We start from the raw sequence: 26,995 nt of genomic DNA, 5'->3' as shown, positions 1-26,995 counted from the left end.
TACCACAGATGTCTCATGTCTTGAGGGAGCATGCAATTTGCATGCTGACTGCAGTAATGTCCACCTGAGCTGTTGCCAGACAATTGAAGATTAATGTATCTACCATAAGCCGCCTCCAACATTGTTTTAGAGAATTTGGCAGTATGTCCAACCGGCCTCACAACTGCAGCCGTCGTGTATGGCGTCGTATGGGCGAGCGGTTTGCTGATGTTAATGTTGTGAAAAGAGCGCCCCATGGTGTTGGTGGGGTTATGGTATGGGCAGGCATAAACTAAGGACAACGAACACAATTCTATTTTATCAATGGCAATTTGAATGCATAGAGATACCGTGATGAGATCCTGAGGCCCAACATCGTGGCATCACCTCATGTTTCAGCATAATGCACAGCCTCATGTCACAAGGATCTGCACAAAATTCCTGGAAGCTTAAAATTTCCCACTTCTTCATTGGCCTACATGCATACCAGAAATGTCACCCATTGAGCATGTTTGGGATGCGCTGGATTGACGTGTACGACAGCGTGTTCCAGTTCCCGTCAATATCCATCAACTTCGCACAGCCATTGAAGAGTGGGACAATATTCCACAATCAACAGCCTGATCAACTCTATGCGAAAGAGATGTGTCGCTGCATGAGTCGAATGGTGGTCACACCAGATACTGACTGGTTCTCATCCACGCCCCTATTTTTTTTTAAGGTATCTGTGACCAACAGATGCATATCTGTAGTCCCAGTCATGTGAAATCCATCCAATAGGGCCTAATGCATTTATTTCAATTGACTGAAACTGTAACTCAGTAAAATCTTTGAAATTCTTGCCTGTTGCATTTATATTTTTGTTCAGTGTATATATTTTTATTGTTTGCAGTGAAGCATTTTACATTTACGATGTACAACAACCACAGCAAAACCATGTACAGAAATAACTAACTTCAAAGCCATTCATTACCTTCAAACTGATTTAAAAAAAATCTTCATTCAAATTGTTTGTCTAGTTGTGTAAAGTACTTACGTAAAAATACTTTAAAGTACTACTTAAGTATCTGTACTTTACTATTTATATTTCTGACCACTTTTACTACATTCTTAAATAAAATGATGTACTTTTTACTCCATACAGTTTCCATGACACCCAAAAGTACTCATTACATTTTGAATGCTTAGCAGGACAGGAAAATTGTGAAATTCACACACTTACCAAGAGAACATCCCTGGTCATCCCTACTGCCTCTGATCTGATGGACTCACTAAACACACATGCATTGTTTGTAAATTATGTCTGAGTGTTGGAGTGTGCCCCTGGCTACTCGTAATTTTTTTTTTTTTTAAGTATATTGTAGCAATTACATTTACTTAAGTATATTTAAAACCAAATATTTTTTTACTTTTACTCTTGTAGTATTTTACTGGGTGAATTTCACTTGAGTCCTTTTCTATTTAAGGTATCTTTACTTTTACTCAAGTATGACAATTGGGTACTTATTCCACCACTATGTATGTGTGTATGTGTGTGTGTGTGTGTGTGTGTAGGTTGTTCTGTGTTATGAGTCGTGACTGTGAAATCTGATCATGATAGCGAGCCATCAGAACGCTACCCTAGCCGTCCGATTGATCAAATAGGAAACTTTAATTCTGCAGTTGAGTAAGAACATCAACTGACTCTTAGAAAAGTTTAGATCAGACAAATCCATCCTTAATCTCCAGCCTAAACAGTTTATCACCAACCATACAATTCCACACAATCTAGAAGAGATTACTTGAACTGAGTGTCCTACAGTTTGTTTCCACAACAAAGAGAAATCAATATGCCACTGTTGGTTGTTTAAAAAAATGAAAAGTTGATGAAGTCAGCCAAGTTCAGACCTCTTCTTCAGTAGTATGGCCTCCTCGGGTTGTTCTGAGAAGAGAGACAGACGTATTACTCCAAACTCTTGCCGATGCAAGGTCATCTGAACAGAACAGCTTACATGTTATGTAGTAGTTACCAGTGGGTTAGGCCTGAAGCGGTAGGCCAGCATCATCCTCTTTCTGAAAGCATCATACTCATCGTCCTGTCCTGAGAGCTCAGAGGGCCGGTCCACGCCAAACCCTGCCCCGTCAACAGCTGTGGTTCCCCTGGAACAAACACACCACATCAGCTGGCTAGGTGTATGTCTCTCTGTGTGTGTAAGCTGTGTAGAAGACCTTGTATCAGACAGTAGTGTGTGTACTCATGTGAAGTGTTTGTGTCCATGTCTGAGTGCAAATGGGTATACTATGTGTCTGTGAGTGTGTGTATTTGACAGCCCCTAACCTGTGGACCGGAGCCTTGATGCCTTGTCCGCCAGAGCCAAGCCCATCGCCCTCCTTCCAGCCCATCTTCATGAGCATCTGGAAACCAAGGTTCTCCACCGTCAGCTTAAACTCCTTATACTCCGAGTAGTCTGGGTCACGGCCCTCCTGCAGAACACAGAACACAAGGCAAGAACATGAGAATAGAATATGTGTTTCACAAATGATGGTTCACAGGTCATTCCTTTTGGGCAGAGGCTAGACAACGAAGGGGCCAAGGACCAAGTGGTGAAGAGAATAAATGGGGAGTGGACCGACCTTGAGTGCCTTGAAGGTCTCCATAAACTTCTCCAGCTCCTCCGGAGGTAGGAAGTCACCAATGAAGTGCTTCCCCTTTCCCATGTCAGTCAGCGACTCTGCCCACTCTGGAGGAAGACAAGCAGCCATTTACATAAACACCAAATCACTTCCGGGTCAGCAGGACACGACGTATTGGAACTTTCAGATTAAACGTGGCTCAGGTTATTATGACGCAGTTCATCTCAGAGTTGATTCATGAATTGTAATAGTAACAAACTGATCTTTTGAAGAATGAAATCTCACATTCAAATGGACTTGAAGTTGAAAAATGTTGACATTTCCCTTCATATTCATCATCTGCAGCACCACCCCAACATCAACATATGTGATAATTGTGCATTTCTATGTTTTGTAGTAAAACAGATAGAGGAAGATAAGTGTTTCCAATGACAACATTGGTGTGCATCGTGTAATTTTAACCAATTATGAGGAGGCATTGGCTACTAATTGGTTGATGATGTCATTGGAAACACTTTTTAACTACAAAACATGGAAATGCACAATGTTGGGGTGGTGCTGGAGATGATGAATATGAAGGTGGATTTTTTATTTTATTTCTCCCTTTGAGCCCTTTCACTTAAACAGAAGCAAATCGTTCCAAATTGCAGCTGACTTGAAAGGTGAGTTGAGACTGACTGATCTACAAATCACCTTGCATCATAAATAACTACTCAATATGATTTGTAGATCAGTCAGTCAGTCATAATTTACCCATGATACATCACGGTTCTGAAAATCTTGAACACTGTCTTCATGAATCTTACCACGTGTTTTCTCCATTTCCATGTGCCGGAGGCGGTGCTCCCAGGTGCCAGCCTGCTGGTCCACCTCCTCGTCACTATCGTACTCGTGGGAGTGGTCCCGCACCGCTTTCTCCCACATCACCTGCATCTCCGTCATCGCACGCTTATGCTTCATGATCATGTCAAACATCTCCTGCATCTGCGGTGGGAACACAGACACACCACACACACGCATGTGCAGGCCGGACACACACCTCAGGCAAGGTTTCAGGGACAGATTGCAAGGTGGCTGAGAACGAACGCAACCGAGCCCATCTGGTTTTGTTAAAGGTTTGAAGTATGCTGGGCACCCCCATACCAAACCAAGGATTAACACCGCCCAGTCCCCGACAATTCAAACTGGGAAAGTACAATGTGCTGCCATAGTGTATTGTGCTGTCTGTCTGTCAGTCATGTAGTACCTCCTGTTGCTCTTTGAGCTGTTTCTTCTGGTCGTCTGAGAGCTCAGTCACTCCCACCAGGCCCATAGGCTTTCCCTTCTTATAGCCCAGATCCCTCAGTTCATTAACTGAAACACACACACACCACAAACACACACACCACAAACACACACACAGCATGGATGGACATACCTTACAAACACTGTTTTTAGACTTATACTATAACGTCTGTCTCTGTGCGTGTTATACAAGAGAGGCTGAACATACACTGAGTGGACAAAAAAATAAATCAGGAACACATGCTCTTTCTATGAGAGACTGACCAGGTGAATCCAGGTGAAAGCTATGATCCCTTACTGATGTAACTTGTTCAATCCACTTCAATCAGTGTACACGAAGGGGAGAAGACAGGTTAAATAATGATTTTTAAGCCTTGAGACATGGGTTGTGTATGTGTGCCATTCAGAGGGCGAATGGGCAAGACAAAAGATTTCTGTGCCTTTGGTAGTATGGTAGTAGGTGCCAGGCGCATTGGTTTGAGGGTGTCAAGAACTGCAAGGCTGCTGGGTTTTTCACGTGCAACAGTTTCCTGTTTGTATCAAGAATTGTCCACAATCCAAAGGACATCCAGCCAACTTGACACAACTGTGGGAAGCATTGGAGTCAACATGGGTCAGCATCCCTGTGGAACGCTTTTGACACCTTGTAGAGTCCATGCGCCAACAAACTGAGGCTGTTCTGTGGGCAAAGGGAGGTGTACCTCAATATTTGGATTGTGTTCCTAATGTTTTGTACACTCCATGTATGTGTGTTTGATTACCAGAGAGACACGGACTGGGCTCTAGCTCCTCCTCCTTGGGGATGATGATGGGTTGCAGTGACAGATCCACCTTGTCGTCCTCCGACCCCCAGCGGCTCTTCCTCTTCCTCTTCACCACGGGCGGACCTGACGCTTCCTGTTTTATCCCCAGACCCGGCTCCAGCTTTACTTGACCCACCAGGTAGGGGTAGTGAGGGGGCGGAGGAGGGGGAGGATATGTCAGGGGAGGGGCGGCCGGTCTCTCGAGCTCCACCCCAGGCTCCTGCTTAATCGTTGGAGGGGGGCTCTGGGCATTTTTGGCCTGACGGTACTCCTCCACCTTCTCCTTGTAGAAACGGTGGGCGGGGCTTTGGAGGTCATATAGAAAACTGAGAAAAGGAAGAAGAAATATGCTGTCTTTTGTGGTATTTTATCCAAGTTACATGTTAGCATTACTTACTTTATTTATTCAAAGCTTATGACAAATCAATGTCTTCTTAGGCAACAATAAAATACAATTGGATGAATACATTAAACGCTCTCGATACAATATCTGAGACGGTCACTAACCTGAAGGCGGGGTTTTCCTGGTTGTGCTGGGCGGCGATGGCTTCCACCTCGGGGCCACCATCGGCCACAAACATGGCCAGCTTCTCAGCCACCCTCTGGGTCTCCTCGTCCACTGGGGGGGAGACTTTAAGCAGCCTATCAGTACTGGGGCTCAACTCACACTACTACCGTACCGTACTCAACTGGCCCTCACACACCCGCCTACAGCCAGTAGGGGATAAGAAGAGGGGGGGAAGGAGGAGGAGGAGCAGGGGGACACGGTGGTGATTGGGGAAGTGGATTGTATGGATTTGATAATGGAATACAGACCTAATCTTAAAATTGGTGAACAAATAACACCATGAAACGTTGTGGGTAATCATAATGTGTCGTGAATGACTTGTATCATGGTCAAAGTATTCAGTACATCATTGTGTATCTGTAACTTGAAGCTTCGATCCTCATCGGTTTTTGTTTTAATGGTTACTTTCAACATCAACTAAAACTCTCCAAGGAGGGCAATTATATTTATCTCACATATGACTCATTCACATGTATAAATATAGATTACAGATTAAAAGAACACAATCAGTCTTTGAGAGAGTGAGGAACTGTGTGTGGTAGAGAGAGACAGAGAGAGAGACAGAGAGAGTGAGAGAGAAACTGATATAGGTAATCTTACCATGAGAACGTGATGGCGTCTCATGTTTTGAGTGATCCTTTCGGAGTTCAGCAACTCTCTTTCGGTAATAAAGATAATCCCGGCTGTTATTATCATACAAGAATCTGTAAGGTGGAGGGAAAATATCTTTTTATCAGGACTAAAAGAGGCACCATTACATACACTATATACTAGCTATACATTTAACATGCTGTTAGTAGCTACATCCATACAGACTTACGAGAAAACAGGGTTGTCCTTGTAGTCCTCCTTGGCCTTCCTCTCTAGCTCAGGCCCTCCCTCAGCCACAAAGGCCGCCATCTTGTCCAGGATAAGTCGTGTGTCTGGGTCTTCTGGGGGAAAGACTTTAAGAGGACTATGAGTACGTTACCTTTACTCTACTGTAGAAGGCTATGAGAATTCAGGCAAAGCATTATTCTCAGGAAGCAGCTACTCTGCAACTGAAATACACAGTCAATGACATGGGTGAAATGACAACATGTAGAATAGGACAGAATCTGACTTGCACCCAGGCTCCTGGCAGTCCTTTGATATTTAAAAACACAGATCATGGATTACCTTTGATTTCTAGGAAGCTTGAGTCATCAACTTCCTCATCATCATCATCATCTTCATCTGGGGAGCTGAATATGCTAGGTCTTTGGGGGCGAAGCAGGGTCTTCTTGGACTGGGAGTAGTTCTTAAACTGGTTCAGCATGCTGCTGATGCCTAGACCGGGGCGCTTGCCGATGAGAATGCTCTTCGTCTGGGGCTGAGACACTCCTGACGACGGACTGGGGGTGGATGATGACGGGGCTTTGGTGTCACTGCTGGAGCCTGGAGAGGGTACACAATTGGGTTAATCTCACATTCATTGTTTAATGAATCCAGAAGAAAAAAGTAATTCATAAATTATTATTGTGTTATTACCATTTTATTTAATAATTTCTGTACCATAAAAATAAGGTTCTACTGAAACCAATTAAAGAGCTCGCTATCTCACCAGAGTCAGAGCTGGGTTTGTCCTTCTGAAGCTTCATAAACTGCTGCAAGAAGCTTCCGTCGTTCACATACTTGTTGTTGTTCGAAGAGTGTCCCTGTAAACTGTGTAAACTGTGGGGATAAGAAGTCAAAATCAATGGCTACAGTCAAGTGGGCCAGAATCAAGTACTTCCAGCAGGGATTGAGCAGAGTTTTGATGAGAGGTATTTGTAGTGTTTCAGAAGACTAGGATCTACTGTACCTTGGTGGCAGTGGCTTGCTGGGAGTCTGAAGGCTCTTTTTCTTGGCCTGCTCTGCCATCTTAGCCTCGATCTCGCGCTTCTTCTGGGCGATCAGCTCCTCCTGACGGAGAATGTTCACACTCATCCTGTTCTTCTGGGCTGGCCGGAACTTGTTGTTCCAGCCTCCTCTCCCTGCAGTGGGAATAAAACAAACAGTGGAAGAGTTGGGAGCAGTTGTTATTGGTGTCCTACTACCAATAAATGTTAGTCACAAGAGGTGATCTCGTTTGTAATTGCTCTAGCTATCTTTGTGAGTATTTTAGTAAAAGTCGTATGTGACTAGCTATCTATATATTATGAAGAGTGAACTTCCCTGAATGTTAGGAATGTGTAGACATTTACAGTCATGTCAGGGACTATATCTTGCTGCATTGAGGATGTCTCCATTCCCTTTGATTATCTTTGTTGTCACAGACTTGAGAAGCAGTCAGCAGGCCAGGGTTGGTAAAACGTTTTTTTTTCTAAAGCTGGCTAGTTAGCTCGCTACAAGGTGGCATCAAGACGTTAGCAATAAATAGCTAAAATACCAATCTACAACTAATGATGTAATAAATTTGACATTGTGTGGTTGATTCTGATTGTGGCTACCGATTTGTTTGATGAATTTTGATGTATCAACAACTACAAATCCTGTTGATGGGCGGTGGTAACTAACGTTAGTTAGCTAAGTAGCTAACGCGTTAGTTATGAAGTTAGCTAGCGCAAAGAACCACATTTGATGAGGCAAGAGTTTATTGTTAAGCATTTTTAAATAGTTACTATATTAAGGTCTGTCATTTAAATTATTGCCTATTATTGCGAGCGTTTACCTGTATCTCCGGACTCCATAGTTGCAGCTAACCAGATCTGTATTCCCTGATACGAGCTATCTGTTGCTAAGCTAGCTAGCGCTTCGCTAGTTTCCGCTTCCTGTTCGTCTCGCAAATCGATGAATTTTGTCGGTTGTCGCTACCCGTACACGTTCCCTCTCGGTTGTCTGTTAGAGAATCCGAAGATGGCTGAAGCTCCCCCACGGCCCTGCCGGTTTTTCTGTCACCGATGTTCAGCAGAGATCAACCCTCGTCTCCCGGTAAGCATTCCAGAGAGTTTTTTGTTGTTCACGAAAGGAAACCATGGCCAGGTAAGTGGGGTTTGTATTATTTTATCCACGATTTCCTCTGGCTGAAGCATGACAGCTAACTAACGTTAGCTTGTAGCTAGTGGAACGTTCACGTTGCCAATCATTTGACAGCTATAGTTTCGTTTGCAATCTAGCCAGCTACCAAAATAGCTTGTAGTTTGCCTGTTAGGATGTTTCGAGATCATGCCTATGTGACTTGTTGGATTAGCTAAGGAGTTACCCATATCTTACAGTGACAGCGTGTCTGTCCTTTTTAATGATATGACAGCTTGCCGGATCAACAGGGAAATCGGCCCCATAGCACCTCCAAAGGTAGATAGCTACCTAACTTTAAAGCGGAAATCAGCATTTGAAACAATAACAAAGCGACTCTCCACCACTGTTTCATGTCTGGAGAAATGTAGCCACTCTCAAATTCAAATCTATAGATGCAAGAAATTACCATTAATGATATCAAACGTTTAAGGATAAATAGTGTTTGTTTACATTTACTTTGTTTACAAACAGTGGATTAAATATGCATATATTTTGGGTTCTGATGGGGTAGGACAGTTGAACTAAGCTCATAATGCATTTATAAGTTATATTCTTCAAGAATCAATGGGTACATATAATTCATTTATACATCCACAAATGGATGTAGCAACTGCTGATTACCCCTTTAAGCTATGATCTCACAAAGTGTGACTTTCAAAAAAACACAATCATTAGGCTATGTACACCACCAACTCATTTCCATAGCTGCAACAACCTGTTTTAATAGTCTGTTGTTGTATGGTCATTCATAGGAAGCTTCTTGAATTGTACAGTGCAGTAGCTTTCAGATATCTACCTGCATGAAGAGCCTTTGCAAAGAGCTAATGGTACTCAAAGATCTCTCAATAGCAATGGATTATTGAATGGATCATCAGCTATTGTTAAAATGATCAACTCTGGTAATGGAGCTACAGCGGGTCAAAGTGTGAGGTCAATAGCTAACTTGTTTGATTTTGAATTCAAGCCACATCTGGTTGAAGCTAGCTAACAATCTTAATTCCCAGGTACATACATAGCCTACATAGGCAAGGTTGTTGTTTTGTTTCGCTTCAGATCAAATGAAAACATAAAAGTGTATGAGACTGACAGATGACAATTATGATTATGTTATAAATTAGATGTATCTCTGCTTTCCTGCAGGAGTACACATGTCCGCGGTGTGAATCTGGCTTCATTGAAGAGCTATCAGTGGAGAGAAGGTAGCCTACAGTATCATCTGCCTGTCTATCAGAGTTTAAAGCCCTTTCAGCAGCACTTCTCCATTGACAATGCTATATGTGTCTGGGAAACAGGCTGTCAGTGTTTAGGCTCATTTCTATCACATTGGTTCATAGTTGAAGATAAGATGAGAACCTGCCATTTTTTTGTATTTGATTTATTTCCAGCACTGAAAATGGGTCCACATCCACTGCCTCCACCAGCGATCAGAACCGTCCGACTTTTGAGGTTAGTGACACAGAACTCCTTTGTTCCTCAACTCAACAGTTGGTCCTCATGAACTCATGCACCTTGGTTGGACTGCAAGGTAGTGACAGTATATGTTTCACTCTTTGTCCTTCCTAAGAGTATGGACCACCAGCACATGTTTACATTTCCGCCCGGATACGGCCAGTTTGCTCTGGGGATTTTTGACGAGAATTTCGACCTCCGAGCGGGGCTGCCAGCAGAAGACAACCGCGAGACGGAGAACCGGCGGGAACGGGAGATGGCGTCACGGCAACGGTATAGCGCTCGGCAACCACAGGGACGACACATGCCACGGCGACCAGGACAGAGACACGAGGAAGTGCCCACATTAGAGGGGTAAGGAACACTTTCCAGCTTGCTTGCCCTATGAAACATTGTTTGCCCTGTAGGAAAGAGATGAAAAAGGAATTATGAAAGGAATTCATACACTACTTGTGTAGTGTTATGACTCAATTTTCTTCAGGAATAATTCAGGATGTCAAATCAAATCAAATGTTATTTGTCACATGCGCCGATTACAACAGGTTACAGGTTCACCTTACAGTGAAATGCTGAAGTGACTGAGATATTTCTCATTGTCCCTCTGCAGAATCATCCAGCAGCTATTGAATGGAATCATAGCACCCACAGCCATGCCGAACATTGCAATGGGACCATGGTATATGCACAGTGTTATTATATAATTACCAGGAAAATTGATGTTGTGTCTGTAAACGTACTAGTTACTGTGTGTTTCTAGTAATTTCTTGGAATTCTCTTGATAGGGGCATGCTACACTCAAATCCAATGGACTACGCTTGGGGTGCCAATGGACTTGATTCTATCATTACCCAGGTATACCCAAATCCTCTATACTTCACAAGGGATTAAATTACAAATTCTGGTGACACATTTGCACAATCTAATGATACAACTTTCCCTTTCTCCTCTGTAGTTATTAAATCAGTTTGAGAACACTGGTCCTCCTCCTGCTGACAGAGAGAGGATAAAGAACCTGCCCAGCATTCAGATCACAGAGGAACATGTGGGTGAGTCAACAACAACAACTTTTCACAGTCCCCTTCAGGATTCTGGGATCACGTTTTTTTGGGGTGCAAAAGCAACAATTCCCTGCATATTATGCAAGGGCTTGCAAATTGAACCAATCACTGCACCATTTCCGCATAAAAAAGTCAAATGATCGCATATTATCACATTACAGGAAGAGGGCTCGCAATTTCAACCAATCACTGCACATCTACTGTATAATATGGTTCAATCAAGCCACACGTCATCAAACTTTTCCCCATGTCAGCGCATTTTCACGACAAATTGGACAAAATCATTGCATATTGCCATGCAAAATGTCAGAATTGCCGCAGCAAAATCAAGTGGAATTTTGGAGGGACTGATCACTCAACCACAGAGGTCAAAAATAATTTTAAAGGTATAGGTCACAACAAAATATTGTATTTTATTGCAGGTTCCAGTTTAGAATGTTCTGTGTGCAAGGAAGACTACAGTGTAGGGGAGACTGTGAGGCAACTTCCGTGCAATCACCTGTTTCACAATGACTGCATAGTACCATGGCTGGAACAGGTATGTGCTTTTTCACCTCAGTTTAATTCCTTTTAAATGCAGAGGTTTGCATGTTAATGCTTTCTCATTGTCTAAGCTGTAAGCTGAACCTCGTTTCTGTGACCCTGTCTCCCTCCCTCAGCACGACACATGTCCAGTGTGCAGAAAGAGCCTCAGTGGACAGAACACAGCCACGGACCCCCCGGGACTTTCAGGAATGAACTTCTCCCCTTCCTCCTCTTCCTCATCCTCTTCCAGCTCCCCCAGTAACGAGAACGCTGCCAACAACTCCTAGATCTCCATCACACCTCGATCTCACTTCCTGCACACAACCAACACCTCACCCCCACCCCCAGGCAGACTTTCACCCCCACTCTACCACTGGCTCAGGAGAGTCTGGAGGGCCGCCCCTCTCAGTGCTCTCTTTAAGGCCCACTGGGAGAAGCTGCTGGGGAGATGACTCTACTCTGGAGGTGAAACGATAAACACAATATGGACTATGAGACGTTATTTTTATTTAATTTTATCCCCTTTCTATTGTGAACTTTGAACACACGATCATTCCTTCCCATGTGTGAGGACTGGAGTGGATGCCGGTACCAGTATTGTTGCGATGCTTCTGTAAAAGGAGAGAGTGAAGATGAAACTGGAGAAGGATCCGAACAGGCTGTGGTGTATAATAGTATCCACGTTTGAACTGCAGTGGACTGCGACTTGACTGAGACATTGTCATGTCTTTTTGCCATAAGATGGGGACAAACATTTTATATTTAAAAGAGAAAGTGTTTAAAGTTTGTTTTTTGTTTTTTTTCTCAACCGTGGTGGTACAGACTTCCATGCCGAAGGAGAGAGATATGTGTACATAGAGGTATTCATATTTAAGAACATAAACAAGGAGGTCAGTCACTGTATAGCCAACTGAAGAATATCTTACAGAGAGAACTGAGTGTATGCATCTGATTTTAGAATTATTTATTTGCACTTTTCTGTTGCACTACATTCTGTTTGGTTTCAGGAATGGGAATTTTGGGAAACTACAACTGAACAAAAATGTTATTGCATCTCTGAACTTTTCCTCATTTTTTTAATGCTCATATTGTGATTCTCACATTAAAGTCTCAATTTATCAGCATTTTTCCAAAATGTTTGTATTCTCTCATTTCTTGTAGGCTACTATCAAAAGTGGCAAACATTCTCACTCAGTTTCCTCGAATGTCCCATACAATGAATTTCAGTTCAATACATTTTTATATACCTATTCTATTGTAAGTTAATAATTTGTTAGTGGAAAATAATAATACAACACCAAAACTGGACTATACTGCAGTTTTGATGATAGTGCTATACTATGACAGTAAGTAAGTAGAAAATGGAGTTTTTCTGGACGATTCTAGAATGTTCTGCTGTGTGAAAATGTTTTTTTAATGGTGAAATATGAGGTGTCTGGAATCGTCTGCCTTGTTCCAATACTTTAGAAATGCACCCTTCCTTGTACAAAATTCTCACAAATTATTCCCGATGGGAGAGGTGAAGCACTACAGTAGCGCCAGTATAGTCATGTCAGCTCAGTAGTTAGTCACTTCAAGGAAGGTAGGTAGGAACAGTGGATTTCTGAAGTATTCAAACTGGGTGCTGAGCAATAAGCAGGGGCTGAAAGCCATTATGTGAAACTATTATATACTACATTTACTTTTTAGCCATTTAGCAGACACTCTTATCCAGAGCAATTTACAGTAGTGAATGCATACATTTCATACATTTTTTTTCTCCGTACTGGTCCCCCGTGGGAATTGAGCCCACAACCCTGGCGTTGCAAACACCATGCTCTACCAACTGAGCCACACGGGACACTATCAGCTAAGTGGTGCTATGCTGATTAGTAATCACCTAATAACCCAATCAACACGGTTTAATTATTAGCACAGCAAAGGAGTATATCATATCTCTGCTCCCTCAGGAGCCCTGTCCTGAAGGAGGAAATGGAGAGAGAATTCTGTCTCAGGCAGCAGGCTCTGGAGACAGACGGCCGTGGTACACTTCTCACTGTCTCAGGCAGCAGGCTCTGGAGACAGACGGCCGTGGTACACTTCTCACTGTCTCAGGCAGCAGGATCTGGAGACAGACGGCCGTGGTACACTTCTCACTGTCTCAGGCAGCAGGCTCTGGAAACAGACGGCCGTGGTACACTTCTCACTGTCTCAGGCAGCAGGATCTGGAGACAGACGCCGTGGTACACTTCTCACTGTCTCAGGCAGCAGGATCTGGAGACAGACGGCCGTGGTACACTTCTCACTGTCTCAGGCAGCAGGATCTGGAGACAGACGGCCGTGGTACACTTCTCACTGTCTCAGGCAGCAGGCTCTGGAGACAGACGGCCGTGGTACACTTCTCACTGTCTCAGGCAGCAGGATCTGGAGACAGACGGCCGTGGTACACTTCTCACTGTCTCAGGCAGCAGGATCTGGAGACAGACGGCCGTAGTACACTTCTCACTGTCTCAGGCAGCAGGATCTGGAGACAGACGGCCGTAGTACATGGGGAAATTGTTTTATACTAATATAATTGCTCAGAGAAAAATATTTTGTTTAACAAGTAATACTAATTTTGATAAATGGCATTGGCACTTGGATTTGGTCAGATGACATGAAATGTATGTTCTAGTCTGTGGGGCCCTCACCCAACTCATGTCCTTATCAGTCCTGCTGGTGAGACTCATCAGTGTAACTGGACCTTCTCGCTCTCTACTGCTGCAGCCTTATCAGCCTAAACACATTAGGACCCATTTAGAGCTGCCTTGTCTTTCTTTGTGTGTGTGTGTGTGTGTGTGTGGGGGGGGGGGGGGGGGGGGGGGGGATAAGAGAGGGAAGAAAGGTGTGGGGGAGAGAACCAAAACAGAGAGAAAGAGACCACCTGGCCTGGTGAACTTTCTGAGAACAACAGGCGGTTACTGTGTATCTTTCACTAAACCTTCTGTGCATGACTGAAATGCTTATTGTTACCCTCCCTAGAAATATGTTATAGCCAGTCCACATACACCTGGGATGTCATTGTGGAAAAAGGGTAGCTGAGGTTTTAGCATAAGGTTGACAACCACAGATTTAGGACAAGATTACGCTAACCCCAATTTTAACCTAAACCATTAGAGGGTTGAACCAATAACTGACCCTGTGTAAGTGGTTATAGCTGCAACTTCAAATTCTCATACAACAATGATGAATGTTGACACTGCCAGTATACACTGCTCTCAGGTTAGTTCCACCAGACCACCCAGCAGCAGCATCTGTTCAACCAGCCTGACACTCTGTCTCTCTCTGGGATTCCTCGTAGCTCGTTGGACCTTGTCCAAGATCAATTAGCCTTTTTTCTTCTTTGGAACTGGAACTCTTCCTTTTATGCAAATGAACCCAGAGCATCATTCTTCTAATGTGTCATCATACCAGGAAGTGGAATTGAGGCAGGCAGCCTCCGCAGAGCGAGAGACACACTCCATCTGCCAGCTCAGACTGGACCCGGCATCTCACTGTGAAAAGGTAAGAGACCTGCGGCAAGGATACTCAGAACAGTCACGACAATCCCATTGAGCCCTGGGAAATGTAGTTTAACATTGCTGCATGGATGTTTGAGACAAGTTCAGTGATTGCAGACAACCTCTGAATGTCATTGACACAGACTGTGCAATCAGCGTCAGTGATTCTGAAGGCTGTGTGTAGTGTGTGTGTGTGTGTGTGTGTGTGTGTGTGTGTGTGTGTGTGTGTGTGTGTGTGTCTGTCCTCATGAAGGTCTCACTGGTTCAGTGGACAAGGTAAAATATCAGATCATATATACAGTTTGGCCTGGATTATCATGTGTATAACGTAGATATGGTTGAAATAGGACTTGGTGATAAATAAATACTAGGCACATTTTCCCTAACCAAAGGCATCCTTGTCCTATATCAGATCCAACAGTGTGTCTGAGACTTTGGGTCCTTTGTCAGGGCTGTTCGTACGTATCCTACTGCTGGTCTGATTTGATCAATGTATGATTGATTCAATTTCAGTATGCTCACCGTTTGTGAATGCTTGGGTACACTTAGTGATGGATTAAACATTGTTTCTGTCCTGTAAAGGGGTCCTGAAATAATCATGTGGTTACAAAAAGTTTAATGTACCTGTTGATAGAGGTAACAGCAGGCTAGAACCGGAGACAGAATGTAACCCTACCAGCAAGAATCATTTGGTGCTTGCCTGCACACATTACTATTTCTGTTCTCTAATATCTTAATCTAACTTTTGGGTGACAACACTTCCAAAACATATTTTGATCCTTATTACAGTCCCATTTAGATTCGTGGAATGTTTGGTGTAAATTGAAAGCTGTATCTTTGATGAGAATCTTTGATGAAAATCCAAACAGTTCGATTCAAGGACACGACGCTTATAAAAGGTCCATTTCGATAGTTGTGGCCTCCTCCCTTTATATCTTCATTGTCATCCCCTGATATGGATAAATGCCATAGTGGAGAGTATGGTGGATGCCTATTGGAAAGTTACTGTTGCTGTGGAAGTTGACCTGCTCAGCTATTTCACATCAGTGCAGATGATGAGGTAAAGGAAACAGACTATCACTTTGAGATCTCATTCTCTGTATTCCACCTGTATGGACAGTAGAGGGCGCTACACGCCTGTTTGACATCTTGTCATTGAAAACACCCTCTAAAAAATGACATCATTGCTTCATTACTGTCATGCCGTTTTAATTGAGCGTTTGAAAGCTGTATGAGTCATTGACCATACCTGATTTCACATGAATTTAGATGCTATCTTGTTGAATATTTTGGGAGTTGGATTGATTAGAATGTAATTTAAAGTTAATTTAATAAGGGAATAGGTTTACAGTAGCCTATGATTTGCTGAATGGGACTTAATCACAGAGCAACTGGAACTAAAAGTGTTATTAGATGTGATAAAATATAAACAGTGGTGAAGCGAAGCTTACATGATTTCTGAAAGTGAGTACAGATACCTACTCTTGTAGTTTGCAAAGAAGTCACGTCCACCCCCTCCTCTCTCTCCTTTCTCTCTCTCCACTCTCTCTCTCCCCCACTCCTCTGTCCTGATCGGTTTTCACTAAAGATAATTGGAGGCAACATTTGATATGCCCAATGTCATGGACAAGAATGAGGTTTCACCAGGCTCATCTGCTGCGACCATGAAAAAGAAGGCGGCAGGCGGCAGCGGATGTAGCCACATCAGCGCGCCCAAAGCTGCCACGTCCAATTGCACGAGAAGCAAAAGCAGCAATTGTGTTGGCTCTGCCCCCGCTGCTGCTGCCAGCCAGAGCGCCCCGAATGTGAAGCAGCCCGGCGTGGCCAGTAACGCTGTCATAGACGAGGCGAAGGACGGTGAGGACGAGTCCAAGTTTCAGTATCCGCGGCTGCGCCGAAACGGGGGGAGCGGCAGTTGCGGTGGTGGAGGCGGTAGTATCAGGATGAAGAACTTTACGCCAGGAGGGGGAGCCGCGGCCACGGCTACCAGAAAGAACTCCACCAACAACGAGACCATCCTACTGCAAACAGAGGGTGCGCCTGCTGCTACTAAGCCCACTGTAGCATCCAAAGCGACTGATACCACAACCTGTCCGGGAGATGCTGCCGGGCGCTGCGAGACCAACAGAGCGGCAGGGGCGGAGGCGTCTGGAGCAGCGGTCGCAGTAGAGGTTTTAAACGCGGCAGCAGGTGATGCTTGTAACAACAGCACCGCTCCAATTTCAAGAATGAAATGCAACAAAAACGGAGAATGCAGGAGGGACTCCGGCACCGGGAGCCTGCGCTCGATCATATCCAACAAGACTGCCGGGGCGGGGAGGGCCGAGGACGCGTCCCTTAGGCGCGGTGCCTGTAACTCAGCCAGGGCCAGCATGGATGGCTCCGCGACAGGCTCCATGACTCAGGGCCAGGGGGACGGTAGCGCAAACCCCGGCGTCACCCCTGTTTCCACCGGCGTCCCCGAGAAAAAGGACTCCAGGGTGTCCTTCTCCAACGCGCCAAGCAGGAAAGCCTCCTCGTCGCTGCACGGCTCGACCCAGACCCAGACGACTCAGCAGCCTAGAAACTCTGTCACCTTCCAGAAGCCGGAGGATGGACCCCAGATCCAGGCCGAGGATGCCGAGGCTGACGGAAGCACCTTCATGCAACGACAATTCAGTGCCATGCTGCAGCCTGGAGTTAACAAATTCTCCTTGCGCATGTATGGGAGTCAAAAGGCGGTGGAGAGGGAGCAAGAGCGGGTTAAATCAGCGGGCAATTGGATTATCCACCCCTACAGTGATTTCAGGTAAGAGTTATGCTATGTATGTATGTGCATGTTGGCAATGTCTTGGAGGGCCTTGGTTTGGCCCCATAGCATCATCAACAAGTTAAACTGAGAATCCAGGAGCCCAGCAGTAGAATGCTTTTGTCATTGTACTTTGTGTAACACATCCATTGTTATTAGTTATTATAAAATACACATTTACCCCTTTTGTTCCACCTGTTCTGGCTGGTATTTTAGCCAATACATGTATATCACATTTTAATGAATGAAGCCCATCTATGCAGTGATTTTCATTAAAAAAATGGGCCATTGACAAAGCAGTTTTTTTTAGAAATGCTTTTTAGATGATTTCAAAGACAACCTGTGCGCAAAACTCTCTGCATAGGCTTTATGAATAACGATGATACCGGGCCCTTTCAAGGTTGTTAACACTAGCTAGTCTGTTGAATGTCCTGGATACCCAACCAAGCCTCGCGTTTTTTTTTCAATTCGTCAACTCATTCGGATCGATCGCATTTAGAACAATAGGCGAATCTTGGCCCACAATCATTACATTCCGTAAATTACTAGGCTATTTACCGTGGAGCTAGATTAAAGATGATTTGTTTTTGTTTCGAGTCGAGGTTAACGTAGTAGCCTATGGCTGTCGGCCAGATCCTTGGCTGATAGGACTGCCGGGGTGTGTGATGCACTCAGTAATTGAATGTCACCTTGAGCCAAGTGTGCTAAAACCTCAAGCATGCTCATTCGAGACATATCCGCCTCCATTACTCTATGACTCCCCGTATCATGCATTTTAATGAGGGGTTTGCTTTGCCCGTTCATCACGGTTTTATCAGCGATAAGGCTAATTGACTTCTCACGCCTTTTGACACAATATAGGGGTTCTCTCGCGTTTAAGAGGGTCATGTTGATTATGAAATGCTTTATTTTCGTGAATTGGGCCCTGTCTCTGAGTGATATGCCATTGTTTACATGGTCGTGAAATTGCATCTTTGCGTCACTGGATTTCTTGATAGACACACACTCGTCACAAGTGGACAGCTCCCGCCTTACCGACCGTGGATCCGACAGAATGATCAACTCTGTAGCTAGCAGACTTCCCATTCACAAATCACACCTCGTGCTGTTTCTGCTCAGCTCATCTTCAAGAATGGAATCAAATCATGTTGACTCAGTACAAGACATATGATACTAGGGCCTAGGAGACCTGGGCACAAAGTAACAATTTCGGTATTTTGCTTATTTATGAAATGATTAATTGAGTTTGTTTATACAAACAACATACATATCTCAGCTACCATTACACACTGTAACCTGACTACGTTTCTAGGACATACCAGACCTTTATAATTCAACCCGAAAGTGGTGGAAGGTAACATTTTACAATTAACCCCTTAGGCGGTAGTCTTCAATGGTAAACATTTGGGGGAATTTAAACATGTTCGGATTTAAAATTGATATTTGGATATAAATACACTAAATGGACACTTTTTTTCATAATTTCATCATGTCATATTGACTAAAAACGTAGTAGCCATGTTTTAGAGCGATTCTCTTAGCTGTACTGGTAAACTTGATGTAAATATGTGCTATTTTATATCATTATTTAATTGTCTCTAAATACCATATAAAATACCATTACATTTTAGGTAAGGGGTTAATTGTAACAAATGTTACAATGTACCCCCATTACAAATCTGAGTCAAATCTGAGTATTGTGACAAAATACAACAATAATTATTGTGATCAACTTTACCAATCAAAATACCTGATAAAAAATGATATGATTAGATACATGGGGAATGTTTCACAGGTCAATAATCAAAAAAGGAGGTGGCAAGAATATTTAGAATTTGTCCTGTCAATATATATATGTTTTAATGTATGGATTTAAGCAATATTTCCTAGGCATATAGATACACTAACCAATTATTAGCACATTAAATAACACTTTTCTAAGGGGCTTCTAATCTGAGTAATTTAGTTGTTACATTGTTCCCCATGTTGCTTTGTGCCATGGTCTCCCCTATATCCAATAACTCTGAGTGTACAAACATTAAGAACACCTGCTCTTTCCATGACGTAGACTGACCAGGTGAATCCAGGTGAAAGCTATGATCCCTTATTGATGTCACTTGTTAAATCCACTTCAATCAGTGTAGATGAAGGGAAGGAGACATGTTGAGGAAGGATTTTTAAGACATGAGACAATTACGACATGGATTGTGTATGTGTGCCATTCAGAGGGTGAATGGGAAAGACAAAACATTTAAGAGCTTTTTCATGCTCAACAGTTTCCCATGTATTTCAAGAATGTTCCACCACCCAAAGGACATCCAGCCAACTTGACACAACTGTGGGAAGCATTGGAGTCAACATGGGTCAGCATCCCTGTGGAATACTTTCAACACCATGTAGAGTCCATGTCTCAACGAATAGAGGCTGTTCTGAGGGCAGAAGCAGGTGTGGGTGGGGGGATGCAACTCAAAATTAGAAAGGTGTTCCTAATATTTGGTATACTCAGTGTATGTAATTTGAGCATATAGTTTTGAGGAGAGTTATGCAACACAATAAATACAAGTCTCATAGGAGTTGGCATGCCGTAGTTCTCACAAATAGCATGACTAACAGGGTTTATTCACACCTTGTTGCTTCAGTCGCAGTGTAATGACTCAGCGTTGCACCTGCAGTGAGCCCTCTCTGACTGTGTGGACCTGAACACCCACTAGCCTACCTCTCCCCTCTGCCTCTACCTCTGCCTCTACCTCCCCCTCTACCTCTACCTCTCCCCTCTGCCTCTACCTCCCCCTCATCCTCTACCTCCCCCTCTGCCTCTACCTCCCCCTCTGCCTCTACCTCCCCCTCATCCTCTACCTCTCCCCTCTGCCTCTACCTCCCCCTTATCCTCTACCTCCCCCTCTGCCTCTACCTCCCCCTCTGCCTCTACCTCCCCCTGATCCTCTACCTCTCCCCTCATCCTCTACCTCCCCCTCTACCTCTACCTCCCCCTCATCCTCTACCTCTACCTCTCCCCTCTGCCTCTACCTCCCCCTCATCCTCTACCTCCCCCTCATCCTCTACCTCTACCTCTCCCCTCTGCCTCTACCTCCCCCTCATCCTCTACCTCTCCCCTCATCCTCTACCTCTCCCCTCATCCTCTACCTCTCCCCTCTGCCTCTACCTCTACCTCCCCCTCATCCTCTACCACCCCCTCTGCCTCTACCTCTCCCCTCTGCCTCTACCTCCCCCTCATCCTCTACCTCCCCTCTACCTCTACCTCTCCCCTCTACCTCTCCCCTCTACCTCTACCTCTCCCTTCTGCCTCTACCTCCCCCTCATCCTCTACCTCCCCCTCTACCTCTACCTCTCCCCTCTACCTCTACCTCTCCCCTCTACCTCTACCCTCTGCCTCTATCTCTACCTCTACCTCTCCCCTCTACCTCTCCCCGCTGCCTCTGCCTCTACCTCCCCCTCTACCTCTCCCCTCTACCTCTACCTCTCCCTCTGCCTCTACCTCCCCCTCTACCTCTCCCCTATACCTCTACCTCTCCCCTCTGCCTCTGCCTCTACCTCCCCCTCTACCTCTCCCCTCTGCCTCTACCTCTCCCTTCTACCTCTACCTCTCCCCTCTGCCTCTACCTCTACCTCCCCCTCTACCTCTCCCCTCTGCCTCTACCTCTACCTCTCCCCTCTGCCTCTACCTCCCCCTCTACCTCTCCCCTCTACCTCTCCCCTCTACCTCTCCCCTCTACCTCTCCCCTCTACCTCTCCCCTCTACCTCTACCTCCCCCTCTACCTCTACCTCTCCCCTCTACCTCTACCTCCCCCTCTACCTCTACCTCTCCCCTCTACCTCTACCTCTCCCCTCTACCTCTACCTCCCCCTCTACCTCTCCCCTCTACCTCTACCTCTCCCCTCTGCCTCTACCTCTTCCTCCCCCTCTACCTCTACCTCTCCCCTCTACCTCTCCCCTCTACCTCTACCTCTCCCCTCTACCTCTACCTCTCCCCTCTACCTCTACCTCTCCCCGCTACCCTCTCCCCTCTACCTCTACCTCTACCTCTCCCCTCTGCCTCTACCTCTACCTCTCCCCTCTACCTCTCCCCTCTACCTCTACCTCTACCCTCCCCCCTCTACCTCTACCTCTACCCTCTACCTCTACCTCCCCCCTCTACCTCTACCTCTCCCCTCTACCTCCCCCCTCTACCTCTCCCCTCTACCTCTACCTCTCCCCGCTACCTCTACCTCTACCTCCCCCCTCTACCTCTACCTCTCCCCTCTGCCTCTACCTCTACCTCTCCCCTCTACCTCCCCCCCTCTACCTCTACCTCTCCCCTCTACCTCTACCTCTCCCCGCTACCTCTACCTCTACCTCTACCTCCCCCCTCTACCTCTACCTCTCCCCGCTACCTCTACCTCTACCTCTACCTCCCCCCTCTACCCTCTACCTCTCCCCTCTACCTCTACCTCCCCCTCTACCTCTACCTCTACCTCTCCCTTCTACCTCTACCTCTCCCCTCTACCTCCCCCTCTACCTCTACCTCCCACCTCTCCCCGCTACCTCTCCCCTCTGCCTCTACCTCTTCCTCCCCCTCTACCTCTACCTCTCCCCTCTACCTCTACCTCTACCTCTCCCCTCTGCCTTTACCTCTACCTCCCCCTCTACCTCTACCTCTCCCCTCTGCCTCTACCTCCCCCTCATCCTCTACCTCCCCCTCAGCCTCTACCTCCCCCTCTGCCTCTACCTCCCCCTCATCCTCTACCTCTCCCCTCTGCCTCTACCTCCCCCTCATCCTCTACCTCCCCCTCTGCCTCTACCTCCCCCTCATCCTCTACCTCTCCCCTCATCCTCTACCTCTCCCCTCATCCTCTACCTCTCCCTTCTACCTCTACCTCTCCCCTCATCCTCTACCTCCCCCTCTACCTCTACCTCCCCCTCATCCTCTACCTCCCCCTCTGCCTCTACCTCTCCCCTCTGCCTCTACCTCCCCTCATCCTCTACCTCCCCCTCTACCTCTACCTCTCCCCTCTACCTCTCCCCTCTCCCTTCTGCCTCTACCTCCCCCTCATCCTCTACCTCCCCCTCTACCTCTACCTCTCCTTTCTACCTCTACCTCTCCCTTCTGCCTCTACCTCCCCCTCATCCTCTACCTCCCCCTCTACCTCTACCTCTCCCCTCTACCTCTCCCCTCTGCCTCTACCTCCCCCTCATCCTCTACCTCCCCTCTACCTCTACCTCTCCCCTCTGCCTCTATCTCTACCTCTACCTCTCCCCTCTGCCTCTACCTCCCCCTCTACCTCTCCCCTCTACCTCTACCTCTCCCCTCTGCCTCTACCTCCCCCTCTACCTCTCCCCTATACCTCTACCTCTCCCCTCTTCCTCTGCCTCTACCTCCCCCTCTACCTCTACCTCCCCCTCATCCTCTACCTCCCCCTCTGCCTCTACCTCTCCCCTCTGCCTCTACCTCCCCCTCATCCTCTACCTCCCCCTCTACCTCTACCTCTCCCCTCTACCTCTCCCCTCTCCCTTCTGCCTCTACCTCCCCCTCATCCTCTACCTCCCCCTCTACCTCTACCTCTCCTTTCTACCTCTACCTCTCCCTTCTGCCTCTACCTCCCCCTCATCCTCTACCTCCCCCTCTACCTCTACCTCTCCCCTCTACCTCTCCCCTCTGCCTCTACCTCCCCCTCATCCTCTACCTCCCCTCTACCTCTACCTCTCCCCTCTGCCTCTATCTCTACCTCTACCTCTCCCCTCTGCCTCTGCCTCTACCTCCCCCTCTACCTCTCCCCTCTACCTCTACCTCTCCCCTCTGCCTCTACCTCCCCCTCTACCTCTCCCCTATACCTCTACCTCTCCCCTCTTCCTCTGCCTCTACCTCCCCCTCTACCTCTCCCCTCTGCCTCTACCTCTCCCTTCTACCTCTACCTCTCCCCTCTGCCTCTACCTCTACCTCTCCCCTCTACCTCTACCTCTCCCCTCTGCCTCTGCCTCTACCTCTCCCCTCTACCTCTCCCCTCTACCTCTACCTCTACCTCTCCCCTCTACCTCTACCTCCCCCTCTACCTCTCCCCTCTACCTCTCCCCTCTGCCTCTACCTCTTCCTCCCCCTCTGCCTCTACCTCTTCCTCCCCCTCTACCTCTACCTCTCCCCTCTACCTCTACCTCTATCTCTACCTCTCCCCTCTACCTCTACCTCTACTTCTCCCCTCTGCCTCTACCTCTTCCTCCCCCTCTACCTCTCCCCTCTACCTCTACCTCCCCCCTCTACCTCTCCCCTCTACCTCTCCCCTCTGCCTCTACCTCTTCCTCCCCCTCTGCCTCTACCTCTACCTCTCCCATCTACCTCTACCTCTCCCCTCTACCTCCCCCTCTACCTCTCCCCTCTACCTCTCCCCTCAACCTCTACCTCTCCCTCTACCTCTCCCCTCTACCTCTACCTCTCCCCTCTACCTCTACCTCTACCTCTCCCCTCTACCTCCCCCTCTACCTCTACCTCTCCCCTCTACCTCCCCCTCTACCTCTACCTCTCCCTCTACCTCTACCTCTCCCCTCTACCTCTCCCCTCTACCTCTACCTCTCCCCGCTACCTCTCCCCTCTACCTCTACCTCTACCTCCCCCCTCTACCTCTACCCTCTCCCCTCTGCCTCTACCTCTACCCTCTCCCCTCTACCTCTCCCCTCTACCTCTACCTCTACCTCCCCCCTCTACCTCTACCTCTCCCCTCTACCTCTACCTCTACCTCCCCCCTCTACCTCTACCTCTCCCCTCTACCTCCCCCCTCTACCTCTCCCCTCTACCTCTACCTCTACCTCCCCCCTCTACCTCTACCTCTCCCCTCTACCCCTACCTCTCCCCTCTACCTCTACCTCCCACTCTCCCCGCTACCTCTCCCCTCTGCCTCTACCTCTTCCTCCCCCGCTACCTCTACCTCTCCCCTCTACCCTCCCCCCCTCTACCTCTCCCCTCTACCTCTACCTCTCCCCTCTACCTCTCCCCTCTACCTCTACCTCTCCCCTCTGCCTCTACCTCTACCTCTCCCTTCTACCTCTATCTCTACCCCTACCTCTCCCCTCTACCTCTACCTCCCACTCTCCCCGCTACCTCTCCCCTCTGCCTCTACCTCTTCCTCCCCCTCTACCTCTACCTCTCCCCTCTACCTCTACCTCTACTTCTCCCCTCTACCTATACCTCTATCTCTACCTCTCCCCTCCACTTCTACCTCTCCCCTCAACCTCTACCTCTCCCCTCTACCTCTCCCCTCTACCTCTACCTCTCCCCTCTACCTCTACCTCTCCCCTCTACCTCTACCTCTCCCCTCTACCTCCCCCCTCTACCTCTACCTCTCCCCTCTGCCTCTACCTCTACCTCTCCCCTCTACCTCTACCTCTCCCCTCTACCTCCCCCCTCTACCTCTCCCCTCTACCTCTACCTCTCCCCTCTGCCTCTACCTCTCCCTTCTACCTCTACCTCTATCTCTACCCCTACCTCTCCCCTCTACCTCTACCTCCCACTCTCCCCGCTACCTCTCCCCTCTGCCTCTACCTCTCCCTTCTACCTCTATCTCTCCCCGCTACCTCTCCCCTCTACCTCTACCTCTCCCCTTTACCTCTACCTCTCCCCTCTACCTCTACCTCTCCCCTCTGCCTCTACCTCTACCTCTCCCTTCTACCTCTACCTCTACCTCTGACTGTCATCAGCAGCACCCAACCGTTTAACCTGCTCTTTACACCTCAGCTAAATTGATTTTATGTACTGCCAATTGAGAAATCATTTGACTAAACTAAATTAAAAGAAGAAAATAAGGTACTATGAAGCAAAGATAAATTCTATAAAGAATGATAGTAAAAAGCTTTGGAGGACCTTAAATACAATTTTGGTGTCACGTCCTGACCATAGAAAGATGTTCTTTTCTATGGTAGAGTAGGTCAGGGCGTGACAGGTTTTTTTTCAATCTATGTTTTCTATTTCTATGTTCAGGTTCTAGTTTTGTATTTCTATGTTGGGGTTTTGTTTGGGATGATCTCCAATTAGAGGCAGCTGGTCCTCGTTGTCTCTAATTGGAGATCATACTTAAGTAGGGTTTTTTCCACCTGGGTTTGTGGGAGATTATCTTTGAGTCAGTGTATGTTTCACCTCTGCGTCACGGTTTGTTGTTTTTGTCATTCAGTTTATTTATGTATTGCATAGTTTCACAGTGTAAATAAAATGTGGAACGACACACACGCAGCACTTTGGTCCGCTCCTCCTTTCAACAACCGTGACATTTGGGCAAAAATAAGATGGTTCAATTCACACAATTTTTAATTCTGTAAAGTGAGTGTGGAAGAGGTGAAAAACGATTGTTGTCTATCAACAATGACAAGCCACCTGCGTCTGACAACTTGATTGGAAAATGTCTCAGGATGATAGCGGACTACAGTGCTTTCAGAAAGAATTCACATCCCTTGACTTTTCCCACATTTTGTTGTGTTACAGCCTACATTTAAAATTGATTAAATTGAGATTTATGGTCACTGACCTACAAACAATACCCCGTAATGTCAAAGTGGAATGATGTTTTTCGAAATTTTTGCAAATGAATTAAACGTGGAAAGCTGAAATGTCTTGAGTCAATAAGTATTCAACCCCTTTGTTATGGCAAGCCTAAATACGTTCAGGAGTAAAAATGTGCTTAACAAGTCACATAATAAGTTGCATGGACTGTGTGCAATAATAGTGTTTACCATGCTTGTAAGTAAGTATTTCACTGTAAGGTCTACACCTGTTGTAGTCGGCACAAGTGACAAATAAAATGTGATTTGATTTGATCTTTCTACCCTCAGTCAAGCTACCTCATCTCTGTATCCTCAGTCCCTCAGTCGACCAGTGAATTTAAAACTCTAAGACCAGGAAGGTTTTTCAATGCCTCGCAAAGAAGGGCAGCTATTGGTAAATGGGTAAAAAAAGCAGACATTGAACATCTCTTTGAGCATGGTGAAGTTATTAATTAACCTTTGAATGGTGTTATCAATACACCCAGTCACTACAAAGATACATGTGTCCTTCCTAACTCAGTTGCCGGAGAGGAAGGAAACCGCTCAGGGATTTCACCATGAGGCCAATGGTGACTTTAAAACAGTTAGTTTAATGGCTGTGGATCAACAACATTGTAGTTACTCCACAATACTAACCTAATTGACAGAGTGTAAAGAAGGAAGCCTGTACAGAATAAACGTATTACAAAACATGCATCCTCTTTGCAACAAGGTACTAATATAATACTGCAAAAAATGTGGCAAATCAATTAACTTTTTGTCCTGAAAACAAAGTGTTATGTTTGGGGCAAATCCAATACAACACATTACTGAGTACCCCTCTCCACACTTTCAAGCTTAGTGGTGGCTGCATCACGTTATGGATATGCTT

General features: G+C 46.3%; 3 protein-coding genes across 3 annotated transcripts in view; 2 read left to right on the top strand and 1 right to left on the bottom strand.

Moving 5' to 3' along the window:
* Positions 1-1,606: 1,606 nt before the first annotated feature.
* LOC115157417 (SURP and G-patch domain-containing protein 1) lies at positions 1,607-8,040 on the bottom strand. Its single transcript, XM_029705644.1, has 14 exons — positions 7,919-8,040; positions 7,070-7,241; positions 6,830-6,939; positions 6,406-6,663; positions 6,068-6,191; positions 5,848-5,951; positions 5,187-5,310; positions 4,638-5,005; positions 3,839-3,945; positions 3,399-3,576; positions 2,593-2,699; positions 2,297-2,442; positions 1,989-2,118; positions 1,607-1,900 (listed from the first exon to the last, which is right to left on the bottom strand). Exons 1-14 carry the CDS (start codon positions 7,935-7,937, stop codon positions 1,874-1,876), a joined length of 1,974 nt encoding a protein of 657 aa, XP_029561504.1. The 5' UTR covers positions 7,938-8,040; the 3' UTR covers positions 1,607-1,873.
* On the top strand, positions 8,033-12,432 carry LOC115157418 (E3 ubiquitin-protein ligase RNF126). The gene is made up of 9 exons (XM_029705645.1): positions 8,033-8,178; positions 9,406-9,464; positions 9,651-9,711; positions 9,830-10,068; positions 10,322-10,390; positions 10,497-10,566; positions 10,667-10,760; positions 11,195-11,310; positions 11,432-12,432. The coding sequence occupies exons 1-9, from the start codon at positions 8,038-8,040 to the stop codon at positions 11,582-11,584; spliced, it is 1,002 nt and encodes a 333-aa protein (XP_029561505.1). The 5' UTR covers positions 8,033-8,037; the 3' UTR covers positions 11,585-12,432.
* A 4,322-nt stretch (positions 12,433-16,754) lies between these two features.
* The window catches only part of LOC115156457 (potassium/sodium hyperpolarization-activated cyclic nucleotide-gated channel 2), a 116,691-nt gene continuing 106,450 nt past the window's right edge, over positions 16,755-26,995 (top strand). The window contains exon 1 of the mRNA XM_029703880.1: positions 16,755-17,603. Within this exon, the coding sequence (XP_029559740.1) occupies positions 16,759-17,603 (845 nt within the window). The 5' untranslated portion in view covers positions 16,755-16,758. The remainder of the gene's footprint in view (positions 17,604-26,995) is intronic.

This window comes from Salmo trutta, chromosome 21 (assembly GCF_901001165.1).
Source record: "Salmo trutta chromosome 21, fSalTru1.1, whole genome shotgun sequence".
Lineage (NCBI taxonomy): Eukaryota > Metazoa > Chordata > Actinopteri > Salmoniformes > Salmonidae > Salmo > Salmo trutta.
The sequence above is the reverse complement of the archived record's forward strand: the minus strand, read 5'-3'. Positions and strand labels throughout refer to the sequence as shown.

Coding starts and splice junctions, on each gene's coding strand:
- LOC115157417 (XM_029705644.1), bottom strand. Junction 5,006..5,186: donor CAGGAAAACCCCGCCTTCAG/GTTAGTGACCGT, acceptor TCCTTTTCTCAG/TTTTCTATATGACCTCCAAA. Junction 2,700..3,398: donor GGAAATGGAGAAAACACGTG/GTAAGATTCATG, acceptor GTCTTCCTCCAG/AGTGGGCAGAGTCGCTGACT.
- LOC115157418 (XM_029705645.1), top strand. CDS start 8,038: ATGAATTTTGTCGGTTGTCGCTACCCGTACACGTTCCCTCTCGGTTGT. Junction 8,179..9,405: donor AGATCAACCCTCGTCTCCCG/GTAAGCATTCCA, acceptor GCTTTCCTGCAG/GAGTACACATGTCCGCGGTG. Junction 9,712..9,829: donor AGAACCGTCCGACTTTTGAG/GTTAGTGACACA, acceptor GTCCTTCCTAAG/AGTATGGACCACCAGCACAT.